Source organism: Nannobrachium achirus, assembly GCF_963921795.1.
Source record: "Nannobrachium achirus genome assembly, chromosome: 12".
NCBI classification, from domain to species: Eukaryota; Metazoa; Chordata; class Actinopteri; order Myctophiformes; family Myctophidae; genus Nannobrachium; species Nannobrachium achirus.
Genome location: NC_137832.1, coordinates 10,805,525 through 10,820,460, shown reverse-complemented (window position 1 = coordinate 10,820,460; position 14,936 = coordinate 10,805,525). Strand labels below are relative to the sequence as shown.

The 14,936-nt window shown below is 44.6% G+C and overlaps 1 protein-coding gene across 1 annotated transcript in view; it reads right to left on the bottom strand.

Annotated features, from left to right (window-relative positions):
* Nucleotides 1–6,554: 6,554 nt before the first annotated feature.
* The window catches only part of LOC308294930 (H-2 class II histocompatibility antigen, E-S beta chain-like), a gene marked incomplete at both ends in the record, with an annotated part of 29,271 nt that continues 20,889 nt past the window's right edge, over nucleotides 6,555–14,936 (bottom strand). The window contains 2 exons of the mRNA XM_080737869.1: nucleotides 6,555–6,691; nucleotides 9,394–9,461. Coding sequence (XP_080593995.1) covers nucleotides 6,555–6,691; nucleotides 9,394–9,461 — 205 coding nt within the window. The remainder of the gene's footprint in view (nucleotides 6,692–9,393; nucleotides 9,462–14,936) is intronic.

The following is a 14,936-nucleotide window of genomic DNA, read 5'->3' as shown; positions in this document are numbered from 1 at the left end:
AAATATTCTTCATGAAACAACACATGTGAACCTTATGTGTCACATAAGGTTCAGAAAGGATCGCTTATGCAACGTGTTGCACATGACATGTGGGATTGTGGGCTTGTTTTTCTTGTTTTCTTTTTTTTCTTTTTACGCGTCACCGATGAATGACCAGACTGTATTCCTCGACGCTCACTGCTCAGTAAAACACTTTACGACGAGAAACTATTTGATGCAGCTCTTTGAGTTGGTAGCTTCCAACTTTCATCACATCACATGAGCGCATTGCGTCCCAATCAGACAAAAAATAGGCTATAGCACCGTAAAAAGAGTTGGTAAAGATTCCAGCTTTCATCACATTACGAGCGCATGGCGTCCCGTCTCCCGTTCTCCAGACCGGCCTACAAATAAGTTTGAACCATGAATTGAGCAAGCTTGCATTTCTCAGCACCGCGGCCGTATAGGCTGGAGATTGTAGAAAGAAACAGACGTCTGTCTTCTGTGTTTGGCAGGCTTACATAACATTCAAATGCAATATGGATTCTGAAGCTTTCAATCCCAATTACAATGCTTTAACTGTTAATATTGGCTCCTTGCATGCACCTGCTTGTCCAAAAAAAGTAAAAATCACGGTATGCCGTTTTCACTGTGGGGAAATTTCTATTCTCCCAGTACTTTCAGCAAAAATTACTAGGTATTTTGCCGTCAAATTTTGGACTCCAAAACTCACGGAACACAAAATAAGTGGCCGTTTTCACATGCCGTGAATTTCAAAATTGCCGTCATTTTGGAAAAAACTTCCAGAAGTTTGAAAACGGGGCATTAGTGGTGTAGTGTATCTTGTAGACCAGTATTTAGTCAGGTACATGGGTATCTTAGTGTTGTAGTGTATCTTGTAGACCAGTGTTTAGTCAGGTACATGGGTATCTTGGAGGTGTAGTGTATCTTGTACACCAGGCCCATTGCAAGATGTTGTACTCTGTCAGCTACTTTGAGCCACCCCCCGCTTTCGTGGTGATGATCGTTAAGGTGGGTCCGAGGAGGAAGACCAAGCACGCCCCTAATTAGTTTGTTATGGGCTGTTTGGAGCTTTAACTTTAAGGCAGCTGGGGCATCGCTATGAAAAAAGAGTAAAGCCGCACACTCGTAGCTGCCGATGCACATTTATTATAGGACTACACAGAATGAGAAACCAACGTTTGGGACAGACAAGCTGCCTTCTTCAGGGTTATACGAACACTGGTCAAAGAAACAATAAATACCCGAAAGGCACCATGGCCAATCTGGGGGAGTGACACTCAATCAGACCGTGCATACATGGAAAAGTACTGGGTTGAGAAGGAGCACACACACAGGTGAATGATATGCATTACATCCTGGAAAATATCTAATTCGAATGGCCATATAGTTATTATACATATGTATCAAAGGCCTAAACGAAAAAACTGCCAAAGCAGAATAATGAATAAGAAAAAAGAAACACAAAAGGAATAATAATACAGTGCCAATTACATACTCCATAGTGATAAATGCAGTGTAAAGCAATAAACAGTTTAATATACACAAATCATATAGGATATAGAGGGCCTTGGATTAGTTCAGTTAATGGTTATAACCAGGTAACTATTAGCATATAGGAGAAACTTGCTGTAGGAAGGCCGCCTATAAAATAAGAAGAACAGAGGCAATTAAAATGTATTCCCTCTCGTTTTAAAAGTAAAGATTCAATGTTCCCCCCTCTTCTAGGCACATTAACCTTTTCAATACCAATATAACGCAGCGAGGACACGGGATGATTGGCCTCTGCGAAATGAGCTGCGACAGGGTAATTCATGTTTTTACACCTGATAGTACTGCGGTGCTCCGCAATACGGACTTTAAGTTCACGTTTGGTCATGCCAACATAAGCCATACCACAAGGGCAGGTCAGGAGGTAGATAACCCCAGTGGTCGTGCATGTAATTACACCTTTAATTGCAATCGTTTTGCCAGAATGAGGGTGCTTGAAGGACTGACATTTGTGTGTGAAATTGCATTGTGTACAAGAACCACATCTGTAATTACCAGCAGGAATAGGTGTTAATGTACGTTGTGAAGGCATGGCAGGAGGGGGGGGGGTAAATCAGACTTCATGAGGTGGTCTCTTAGGTTTTGACCACGTGAAAATACAACCATGGGGGGTTGAGAGAAGGCTTCATGGAGTGACTTGTCAGACCTAAGGATGTGCCAGTGTTTATTTAAAATAGTTTTACATGTTTCTGCAGCACGGGAATAGCGAGTAGAGAAGGGCATCGCTACCAGCTGGTATCGTCACCAGATACCAGACAAGGACTCCATAATCAATGAGGGGCCCAATAATAGCACCTCCTAGGGTCTTTCGAGATTTAATATTGATCAGTGGGGCAATTCTTTGACAGACAGACAGAGGTGTTGTTATCTGGTTGCCTAAACAACAACAGCTGGGATGGAGATGAAAGTGCGCGATCACTCGCGAAATATAGCCTACTGTTTATACAGTAAAGCTGGTACTGGCTACCTACCATCCGGTGAAAAAGCCCTAGCATGGGTGAAGCCGCCGATTCATCATCATCACGCATCCACGTGCATACAATAATGAAAAAAAAAACACTTCTGATGCCAAGGATGGCATTGGATTCTCGCTAAAATAGCACAAGCATAAAGGCATCCATCTTAGATCACTGTTTACGCTTCGGACCGGAAGTGGTCACGTGTCAATCTTGAACATCGTCAAGTAGGAATTGTGAGCTCGATCTACTTCCGGCCTTCAAAATAAGAGACTGGCGGTGGACGGAGAAAGCCAACGGCACACTGAACAATTAACCCTTTCATGTCGGTGGCACTAAATCGGTTATACTGGCAATAGGCAGACATAATTATGTATTTAGGCCACAGAATATTTATATTTGATCAAAATAAACGTATTTCTATATAAAATGTTTTATATAAAGGCTATATTGGCAGCATACAAAGAAGTTGTGGCAGGACACCTGCAAAGAAATATTAGGGAAGAAGAAAACAAAACACAAGGAGTGGGTCTCGGTGGAAACACTGCAGAAACTGAAAGAAAGAAAGGAGAGGAAAGACAAACTGAACACCAGCAAAACAAGATCAGCAAAAACAAGGGCACAGGAAGAATACACAAAAGCCAATAAGGAGGTGAAGAATAGTATTAAGAAGGATAAAAGAGATCACATAGATAACCTAGCTAAACAGGCAGAAACAGCGGCAGGGCAAGGTAACATGAAAGACCTCTATATGATCACTAAGAAGTTAGCAGGCAAGTTCCAACAGACAGACAAACCAGTAAAAGACAAACAGGGAAACTCACTTACAACAACTGAGGATCAGCGGGGAAGATGGGCCGAACATTTCAAGGAACTTCTGAACCAACCAGCCCCTACGCAGCCACCGGACATTACACCAGCGGTGGAAGTACTTCCAATAAACTGTGATAAGCCCACCAAAGCAGAGATCAGAAAAGCTATACTTTCAATGAAGGAGGGAAAATCTGCAGGACCAGACGAAATACCTGCAGAAGCCATCAAGGCTGACTGGAATACTGCGGTGGATATGCGTCATAGCCTCCTAACCAAGATCTGGGAGAAAGAGAAGATTCCGGACGATTGGAAGGAAGGAATCATCATCAAACTGCCAAAAAAGGGAGATCTCTCTAACTGCAATAACTATAGAGGAATAATGCTTCTATCAGTACCGGGAAAAGTTCTCAACAGAATTATACTGGACAGAATGAGTGCAGCAGTTGATCCCTTGCTCCGAGACCAACAGGCAGGTTTTCGGAGCAGCAGATCTTGTGCGGACCAGATCGCCACGTTGCGCATCATCATAGAGCAATCCATTGAATGGAACTCGCCACTATACATAAACTTCATAGACTATGAAAAAGCCTTCGACAGCGTAGATAGAGAAACTCTGTGGAGACTGCTAAGGCACTACGGTATCCCAGAGAAGATCATCACCCTGATTCAAAACACATATCAAGGAATGTCATGCAAGGTCTTACATACAGGGCAACTGTCAGAGAGATTTGAGGTCAAGACTGGTGTTCGTCAGGGATGCCTCTTATCGCCCTTTTTGTTCCTCCTAGTCATAGACTGGATAATGAAGACAACCACAAAAGGAAAGAAAAACGGTATACAGTGGACCCTATGGACACAGTTGGACGACCTCGACTTTGCGGATGACCTGGCTCTCCTGTCACATAACAACAACCAGATGCAGGACAAGACATCCACGCTGGCAACAACATCCCTTAGTACTGGGTTGAGAATAAATAGGAAGAAGACCAACCTAATGATGATCAATACCTCTATCAACAACCCAGTCACAGTAGACGGTGAATCCATACCGGAAGTCAACTCCTTCACTTACCTAGGCAGCATCTTAGATAAGCAGGGTGGCACAGACAGCGACGTCACAGCCAGAATCGGCAAAGCCAGAGCAGCGTTCATCATTCTGAAAAACATCTGGTCCTCCAAGGACATCGCCACAACAACCAAAGTACGACTCTTCAATTCAAATGTAAAATCCGTCCTTCTCTATGGTTCAGAGACATGGAGAATGACGAAAAGAACTTTGCAGAAGATACAGACTTTCATAAACAGCTGTCTGAAACGTATCTTTAGGATAAGATGGCCGACCAAAATCAGGAGCGAGGAACTATGGCTGAGAGGAAGACAGGAACCAGTAGAAAAACAAATCCTGAGGAGCAAGTGGGGATGGATAGGCCACACTTTGAGGAAACCGGCAACCAGCATTACACGCCAGGCCCTGACTTGGAATCCCCAGGGGAAGAGGAAGAGGGGGCGGCCTAAGAACACCTGGAGGCGGGACACTGAGGCGGAGCTGAAGAGACTGGGAACAAGCTGGGCCGAGGCAGAAAGGACAGCCCAAAGCCGTGTTGGATGGAGAAGAGTCGTAGATGGCCTATGCTCCACTGGGAGCGATGGGCCTAAGTAAGTAAGTATATTAGATTGGCTGAGCAAATATGCAAAGTAGGCAATGATTTAAGTGTACAGTAGTTATGCATTATGCATAACTACCTCACAAATGTGTTTGCTTTCTATACTTGTAAATACTGGTACTTGTGAAATTATACACATGCAAATCCACTATGCACAAAGTAATGCAAACAATATATGTTTATGTGAATTCATCTGCTTTGCTAAAACTCATTAACAATAACTGTACAGTTAAATCATTGCTTACTTTGCATATTTGCTCAGCCAATCTAATATAACCTTTATAACATTTTATATAAAAATAAGATTATTTTGATCAAAATTTGATCAAAATAATCTTATTTTTTATTATGTATTTAGGCCACAGAATGTTTATATTTAAAGTGATCCCTGACTAGTAAGCCATGTAGGCCTTAATATGTTATAATAACCCTCTTTAACCAAATTATACCATTTAAAACACTTACCATATCTTCCTTTGATAGAAAAAAGTTCCTATTTTCAACCCATGGGGGAGCCATTGCATTGTCCCTGGCAAGCAGTGATGACGATGCATTTTGGCCGGTCGGGCCCATTTAAAATGGCGGTGTAAACAAGTTTTAAATGTTGAATTAAAGGCACGGCAAAACATCCTACTTGATATGAACAGAACAGAAAAGCACCACACTACTAAATACAGTTAATCTGAGCATCAAGACAATGTTTTAAATATTGTAAAAAGAATGTTGTTTTGTACGTTCCATATTAACCCTATGGGCCCGACCGGCCAAAATGCATCTACTACGTCATCACTGCTTGTCACGGACAATGCAATGGCTCCCCCGCATGGGTTGAAAATAGGAACTTTTTTCTCTCAAAGGAAGATATGGTGTTTTAAATGGTATAATTTGGTTAAAGAGGGTTATTATAACATATTAAGGCCTACATGGCTTACTAGTCAGGGATCACTTTAATATAAACATTCTGTGGCCTAAATACATAATTATATCTGCCTATTGCCAGTTTAAGAAACACAGGATAATATTATTATACAAACATTTCCACCGATGTGTCAAATATGCTAATAACTCATTAAATATGCACAATACAAAAATGTACATCATGGCAGAAATGGATAATACAGGAAAACATACATAAGGATCAACTGAGAAAAGTTTGGTAAACCCTTTTATCAAATAGTTATAGGGTTTGCCCTGTTATCTCATTACTATGCACAATACAAAAATGTACATGGCAGAAATGGATTCTATATCATGCATAGTTAATGAAAATATGCTACTTATCTTGTTAATTATGCACAATACAAAAATGTACATGGCAGAAATTTCTACTGGAAAAAATACATTAGAATCAACTGAGAAAAGTTTGGTACACCCTTTTATCAAAAGATTGTAGGTTTAGACCTGTCTAATAAAAGACCATTGATATTAAATATTGATGATGATAGTTAAATAAAATCATTTAAATGCGATGCATATGCATGTGACTTTGTTACCGTAAATGTAATCATTAATTAAACATATTAATTAATCACCTCTCTTCTTCCTCTGGTTGTAGATCATTAATTAAACATTAATTAAACATTAATGAATCACCTCTCTTCTTCCTCTGGTAGTAGATGAATCCGGACAGGAACAAGACCAGATCCAGAACCAGAACTGATGCTCCGATGGCCAGCTTGTTCTTCACTGACTCTGGCATGGAGTCATCTGATAATATAAATATGATATGATTGAATTATATTATATTATTCCAGTGTATTAAACACCTTGTTCTTCACTGCCTCTGGCATGGAGTCATCTGATGATTATAGAAGATACAATACAATTTCAGTCAGGTAACTCACAATATATTGAACAATGTGTATTATTAATGAGTAAGTGTGTATGACACATTTAATTTGGTGTTTGGCTCTGCTACATTTTCTCCCTGCTCAGCAGCAGCACAGAAGAAGAACATCATTAACCATTAGGAGCAGGGAGATATATAGATATATAAACAACCCCCCCATGGAGAACAGAATTAGCAGAGCCTACTGGTGGTTCTGGGGAGGCGTTGGGGCAAGCAAACACAAGCAACAGTCCGGGCAAGAGCAGCAGGAAGAATGACAGACTGGGCGGGCTTAAGTAGTTGGCAAATGATCAGCTGACTGCTTTGTTGGCCAATGACTTAGATTCTGGCATAATAGTGTGTAGTAGTGTCCTTATACAACTGCAATGCAATGTACCCTCTCGAGTATACCTGCCTGAACTAACTTCGCAGGCTACGTATAATTTATTTGAGAATTTGAGAATAACTATTGTTTTACACACAACAGAAACCAAAGAGTATAATACTGTATTTAAGAGAACATTTTAATACTGGTTATACAGTATACTAGAAAATACATTTCCTACGAAATTTTAAGTGTGCCTGCAGATCGCTAAGTGTATGCATTAACATTTTTAATAGTAGCATTTGTCGCATTAGCATTAACATATTTTAACATTAGCATTAGCATTTTAGCGTTAGCATTATCATTTTTAGCATTAGCATTAGCGGAAGTAGCAGTTAGCATTAGCAGTAGGCACACTTCAATATCTATATGTAAGAGACAGATCACAGTAAACTAAGCTTTCTTCCTCCACACTTCCATTTTTACCAACGAGTGTCATGTTACCTTTTTCTATTGCATCTCATAAGCTTATTTCTCCTCTTCAATAATACCAGCTGGTATTGTTTTTATGTTATCATTAATTCTAATTAGTCACCATAATTAGGCCTAGCCTGGGATCACTTCACTTTTAGGGGTTGTAACCGGTCTGGAGCGGAAACCACAACACGTCATGTTGTAGTACTCAAAGGACTACAATTTACCGGAACTATCCAACCGGATTCAGTTTTAACCCAAATAATAATTCCCCTGCGCTCAAGGACATCCTTTTATGGCCTACCTAATAAACTCCTTGATGCAGAGTAGTTTTGCTTTTGAAAAATTAGTTTGGTATATGCATCTTTTAGTCCAACTGGTATCGACTGGCAAGACTACACTAGGCTACTCCAGCATTTTAATAGGGATTGGGGAAACAAACAGGGGGAACCAAATCAAAGCGACGCCGCTTCTTCTAGTGGTTTCCGTGCTTTAGGTGGAAACCAAACGGCCAGTTGTGAACACCAGGCCAGAAAGCCTGGTGGGCGAGGTTAATTAGGCCAGAACTAACGAGGTACAAGTTGTAAGGATGGTGGAATGAACAACACAGCTGACCAAGTGGACAGCTGCGCAAACATGTGACCAAATCTCCTGCAATATTCTTCTGTTGGCATCATTGTCCTTTTAGCTTCAAGTGCTGGCAGGTGTTTGTCAGTCAGTCAGTCAGTCAGTCAGTCAGTCAGTCAGTCAGTCAGTCAGTCAGTCAGTCAGTCAGTCAGTAACAGGTGTGAGTCAGTCAGTCAGTCAGTCAGTCAGTCAGTCAGTCAGTCAGTCAGTAACAGGTGTCAGTCAGTCAGTCAGTCAGTCAGTCAGTCAGTCAGTCAGTCAGTCAGTCAGTCAGTCAGTCAGTAACAGGTGTGAGTCAGTGAGTCAGTGAGTCAGTAACAGGTGTCAGTCAGTCAGTCAGTCAGTCAGTCAGTCAGTCAGTCAGTCAGTCAGTCAGTCAGTAACAGGTGTCTGTCAGTCAGTCAGTCAGTCAGTCAGTCAGTCAGTCAGTCAGTCAGTCAGTCAGTCAGTCAGTAACAGGTGTGTGTGTGTGTGAGTGAGTGAGTGAGTGAGTGAGTGAGTCAGTCAAGTCAGTCAGTCAGTCAGTCAGTCAGTCAGTCAGTCAGTCAGTAACAGCTGTTAGTCAGTCAGTCAGTCAGTCAGTCAGTCAGTCAGTCAGTCAGTCAGTCAGTCAGTCAGTCAGTAACAGGTGTGTGTCAGTCAGTCAGTCAGTCAGTCAGTCAGTCAGTCAGTAACAGGTGTGAGTCAGCCAGCCAGCCAGCCAGTCAGTCAGTCAGTCAGTCAGTCAGTCAGTCAGTCAGTCAGTCAGTCACAGGTGTGTGTCAGTCACCTGATCATGGTTGGGTGACTGTGTTGAGTTTGTGTTGTTGTTCCAAACATCAACATGTCACATTTGTCCCTTCAGAATAAAAGACCCATGGTGCAACCCATGGTGTTTTAGCTCATTCTGGGGGATCGCTATCACACGCTACGCTACGAATGAATGATTCTTACAAGTTGTACCTCGTTGTAAAGGTGAGACTGTCTAACGATATAAAATACAATACCAATATGTTTTATCTGTCACTGACCCCAGTATAAATAAAGGGTTATTTGAGTCACTGACCCCAGTATAAATAAAGGGTTATTTGAGTCACTGACCTCAGTATAAATAAACTAAAGGTTTATTAGAGTCACTGACTCCAGTATAAATAAAGGTTTATTAGAGTCACTGACCCCAGTGCACAAACATAGGCTCAGTCAGGCTGGGGTGTTCCACCTTGCATGAGATGTTCTCTCCTGATCTGTAACACACACACACACACACACACACACACACACACACACACACACACACACACACACACACACACACACACACACACACACACACACACACACACACACACATCCAATCCAATGAAAACAAACTGTTTCTAGAAAGCTTGTATCGTCTTTTGTCAACAGAGAGCTCCGTCTCTCCACTGGCATCATGCACAGTACCGAGGGAAGTAGGGGTGCTGGGGTGTGTGTGTGTGTGTGTGTGTGTGTGTGTGTGTGTGTGTGTGTGTGTGTGTGTGTGTGTGTGTGTGTGTGTGTGTGTGTGTGTGTGTGTGTGTGTGTGTGTGTGTGTGTGTGTGTGTGTGTGTGTGTGTGTGACACGTCAATAGGCTTTAGCCTGCCCCCCCCAGAAGTGGAATGTCTCCCTGAAGGATCAGACTCTTTCCCAAAACGAAGTGAAACGTAGTATGTGAAGAGTCTGACGCTTGCAGCCAGGCAAATAAAATAGGGCTAAAGTGGGTTAATGTGTGTTTTATAATATTATAATTTACACCTGCAAAGTAACTAGTAACTAAAGTTTTCAAATAAATGTAGTGGAGTAAAAGTACAATATTTGAAACCAAGATGTAGAGGAGTAGAAATAAAAGTATTGGAAATTGGAAATACTTGAGTATTGGTATTGCAAGTACAAATATCTCAAAAGTGTACTTAAAGGGGTATTTCGGTCAAAAACGACTTTCCTACCTTTCAAATGATGATTCGGGAAGCTTTGCCGTTTTGGAGCCGTGGGGTGCAGGGGAGAAAATCGAAAATGGAACAAAATGCTGCTATGGGTCAAACAACGCCTGGATCATCCCAGAAGCTTCCCGAATCATCATTTGAAAGGTAGGAAAGTCGTTTTTGACCGAAATACCCCTTTAAGTACACTACTTAAAGGAGTGGCGACACCGGCCGAAATTTAACATTATGATACAGTAGCTCACATGGTGTTCCTTCAAACAGTCTGAAAAGGAGGCGGGGCCGACACGCCCAGGCAGATTCACTACTAACTGACACGGTGAATCTGCCTGGGCGTGTCGGCGTGAAAACTGGCTCCAGCGATTGGCTACTTTCAGTACAGTAACTACAATACATTAATTTGATTGGGTCATTTAACATGGGGGTACATGACATCATTAAAAAAATTGGCTAATTTGATAGCCATAATTAGCTGTTTTGGCCGTGTCACGCCCCCTTTAAGTAAATGTACTTTGTTACTTTACACCATTGTGGCGCAGAGCTATAGAAGAATTCAAGGAGCATGAACGGTCAGACGCGCACTCAAGATCTGTACAAAAGCTGAGCAGTCTCGGACACACACCAATCAGTGCCATGCTATCCAACGTAGCAGCTGAAAAGCAAACGATAGCACGGAGTGTATTGGAGCTGTTTTTCAGATCCATTCGCTTCCTCGGGTGCGAGTCTATACCATTCCGAGGAGACAGTACTTGTGATGGGATTTTATATGAGTACATGCTGGAACGCACATACAATCTCCCAAAAGAAAATGAATGGATACGCAGGAGAGATAACTGGATGTCAGATACTATCCAGAATGAGGTCATTCAAATGTTTGGCTGCGCTATACAGAGGGAGATAGTGTCACGCTCATCAGAATGTGCTTTCTATGGATTGACAGCTGATGGCACAACCGACATCAGTACGATGGAACAATTCTCATGCACCCTACAATATGTGGATAAGAACCTGGAGTCACACTGTGATTTTTTGGGATTCTACAACGCCCCCGATTCTACTGCAGAAACGCTGTTTACCTGTGTGAGGGACGTTTTTCTGCGTTTAAACATCCCCATTGAACGGCTCGCTGGGTTTTGTTTTGATGGTGCAAGCAACATGTCAGGATGTTTTTCCGGCGTACAAGCACGACTGAAGGAGCTGTGCCCAGGGTCGATGTATGTTCACTGTTATAACCATTCTCTGGACCTGGTATTGCAAGAAGTTGCCTGTGACGTGAGCCTTGTGGCGGATGCACTGCACTTTGTTCAGGGTGTAGCAGTCATCATAAATGAGTCATCAAAACGCAAGCAACTTTTTGAGTCTCTCTTTGGTGTGGATGAAGTGGTGATCAATATTTTGAGTCTGTGTCCAACCCGGTGGTGCGTGCGCGCAAAGGCAATTACGCACGTCTGTGACTCATACAGCACTCTGGTAGCGACACTTGACACACTAAAAGATGACAACAGTGTAAGAAAGGAAACAAGACCGAAAATCAAGGGCCTGCACAAACAGGCATTGAAAGGAAAAACGTTGTTTTCGCTTCTTTGCTGTAACGCACTGTTCGAGCCTTGTGAGATAGTGGCCAAAACCTTGCAGAGCTCAAACGCCAGTGCACTTGGAGCATTAGAGTGCGCAAATGTTCTGACAGCCCAGGTAGCAGAACTGAGAGACGATGACGTCGTGGGAAAGATAACAGCCAAGGTGACAAAATGTGCCCACAAACTCGGCCTGAAAATGCCCACTGCCCCACCAAGAGTGAGCAAAACCCCAGCCCGCTTACGTCATACAGAGGAGCCCGAAATGCTGGCTGATGAATCAGGAGTGGACCTGTGGAGACACAAGTTTTATGAAGCTGTAGACCTGGTGCACTCTGAGCTGGTGAGGAGATTTGACCACGACAGCAGGCATATAGCAGCAAGCAGAGAGAGGACCGTTATCAACGCAGCAAATGGCACCTTTGAATTTGACGCACAGGCGCTTCATCTTCCCGAGCAGCTTGACACAGATCGCCTTCAGCTCCAACTCAAAATGTTGGGAGAGAAAACTAAGAATTCCAAATGCACAACAGTAGCAGACGTTGGTTCATGTCTCGCCAAACTTCAACCACAAACCAGGGAAATGTTCAGAGATGTCGAAAACCTCATGAAGTTGTGCCTCAGTCTGCCGATATCTGTTGCATCTTCAGAGAGATCCTTCTCCTCCCTTCGGCGGCTTAAGACGTGGACACGCAGCACAATGACCCAGAAAAGACTGACACATCTGTCCCTTATGCATACACAGTGACATTCTGTAGACCCTGGACATACATGCCATGATGAGGGAATTCGTCAGCGTTACCCCAGAGCGCAAGAGCACATTTGGAATAATTCAGGGTAAGGGTAATAATAATCAAAGTCGTGTACACTGTAGGGAGCTACAATGGAAAAAACTATGGCTTGTGTACCAACCGGTGACTTTGTACACGACTTCGTACATTTCCCATAGATTCTATGGGACTTGAACACTTGCTCCTGCCCTTCGTGTACACGGTCTGTGCCGTCTATAGTTTCTCAATGGGGGGCAGCAGAGAGCCATATGTACACAGGCCCTAGTTGGTGTTCACGACCAGTAGTTTTACATGAACCCTCAGAGGGACACTGTGGGCTTATCAAGTGGTCCGTGGTGGTTCTCAAAGTGAGGTCGGGGGACCCTCAGAGGGACACTGTGGGCTTATCAAGTGATCCATGGTCGGTTCTCAAAGTGAGGTCGGGGGACCCTCAGAGGGACACTGTGGGCTTATCAAGTGGTCTGTGGTGGTTCTCAAAGTGAGGTCGGGGGACCCTCAGAGGGACACTGTGGGCTTATCAATTGGTCCATGGTCGGTTCTCAAAGTGAGGTCGGGGGACCCTCAGAGGGACACTGTGGGCTTATCAAGTGGTCCATGGTCGGTTCTCAAAGTGAGGTCGGGGGACCCTCAGAGGGACACTGTGGGCTTATCAAGTGGTCCATGGCCGGTTCTCAAAGTGAGGTCGGGGGGCCCACAGTGTCCCTCTGAGGGGACACGGCACAGAGCGTGTACACGAAGGGCAGGAGCAAGTGTTCAAGTCCCATAGAATCTATGGGAAATGTACACAGGCGTGTACAAAGTCACCAGTAGTTTTACATGAACCCTCAGAGGGACACTGTGGGTTTATCAAGTGGTCCAAGGTCGGTTCTCAAAGTGAGGTCGGGGACCCTCAGAGGGACACTGTGGGCTTATCAAGTTGTCCATGGTCGGTTCTCAAAGTGAGGTCAGGGGACCCTCAGAGGGACACTGTGGGCTTATCAAGTGCTCCATGGTCGGTCCTCAAAGTGAGGTCGGGGGACCCTCAGAGGGACACTGGGCTTATCAAGTGGTCCATGGTCGGTCCTCAAAGTGAGGTCGGGGGACCCTCAGAGGGACACTGTGGGCTTATCAAGTGGTCCATGGTCGGTTCTCAAAGTGAGGTCGGGGACCCTCAGAGGGACACTGTGGGCTTATCAAGTGGTCCATGGTCGGTTCTCAAAGTGAGGTCGGGGGACCCTCAGAGGGACACTGTGGGCTTATCAAGTGGTCCATGGTCGGTTCTCAAAGTGAGGTCGGGGACCCTCAGAGGGACACTGTGGGCTTATCAAGTGGTCCATGGTCGGTTCTCAAAGTGAGGTCGGGGGACCCTCAGAGGGACACTGTGGGCTTATCAAGTAGTCCATGGTCGGTCCTCAAAGTGAGGTCGGGGGACCCTCAGAGGGACACTGTGGGCTTATCAAGTGGTCCATGGTCGGTTCTCAAAGTGAGGTCGGGGACCCTCAGAGGGACACTGTGGGCTTATCAAGTGGTCCATGGTCGGTTCTCAAAGTGAGGTCGGGGGACCCTCAGAGGGACACTGTGGGCTTATCAAGTGGTCCGTGGTGGTTCTCAAAGTGAGGTCGGGGGACCCTCAGAGGGACACTGTGGGCTTATCAAGTGGTCCATGGTCGGTTCTCAAAGTGAGGTCGGGGGACCCTCAGAGGGACACTGTGGGCTTATCAAGTGGTCCGTGGTCGGTTCTCAAAGTGAGGTAGGGGGACCCTCAGAGGGACACTGTGGGCTTATCAAGTGGTCCGTGGTCGGTTCTCAAAGTGAGGTCGGGGGACCCTCAGAGGGACACTGTGGGCTTATCAAGTGGTCCGTGGTGGTTCTCAAAGTGAGGTCGGGGGACCCTCAGAGGGACACTGTGGGCTTATCAAGTGGTCCATGGTCGGTTCTCAAAGTGAGGTCGGGGGACCCTCAGAGGGACACTGTGGGCTTATCAAGTGGTCCATGGCCGGTTCTCAAAGTGAGGTCGGGGGGCCCACAGTGTCCCTCTGAGGGGACACGGCACAGAGCGTGTACACGAAGGGCAGGAGCAAGTGTTCAAGTCCCATAGAATCTATGGGAAATGTACACAGGCGTGTACAAAGTCACCAGTAGTTTTACATGAACCCTCAGAGGGACACTGTGGGTTTATCAAGTGGTCCAAGGTCGGTTCTCAAAGTGAGGTCGGGGGACCCTCAGAGGGACACTGTGGGCTTATCAAGTGGTCCGTGGTGGTTCTCAAAGTGAGGTCGGGGGACCCTCAGAGGGACACTGTGGGCTTATCAAGTGGTCCATTGTCGGTTCTCAAAGTGAGGTCGGGGGACCCTCAGAGGGACACTGTGGGCTTATCAAGTGGTCCGTGGTCGGTTCTCAAAGTGAGGTAGGGGGA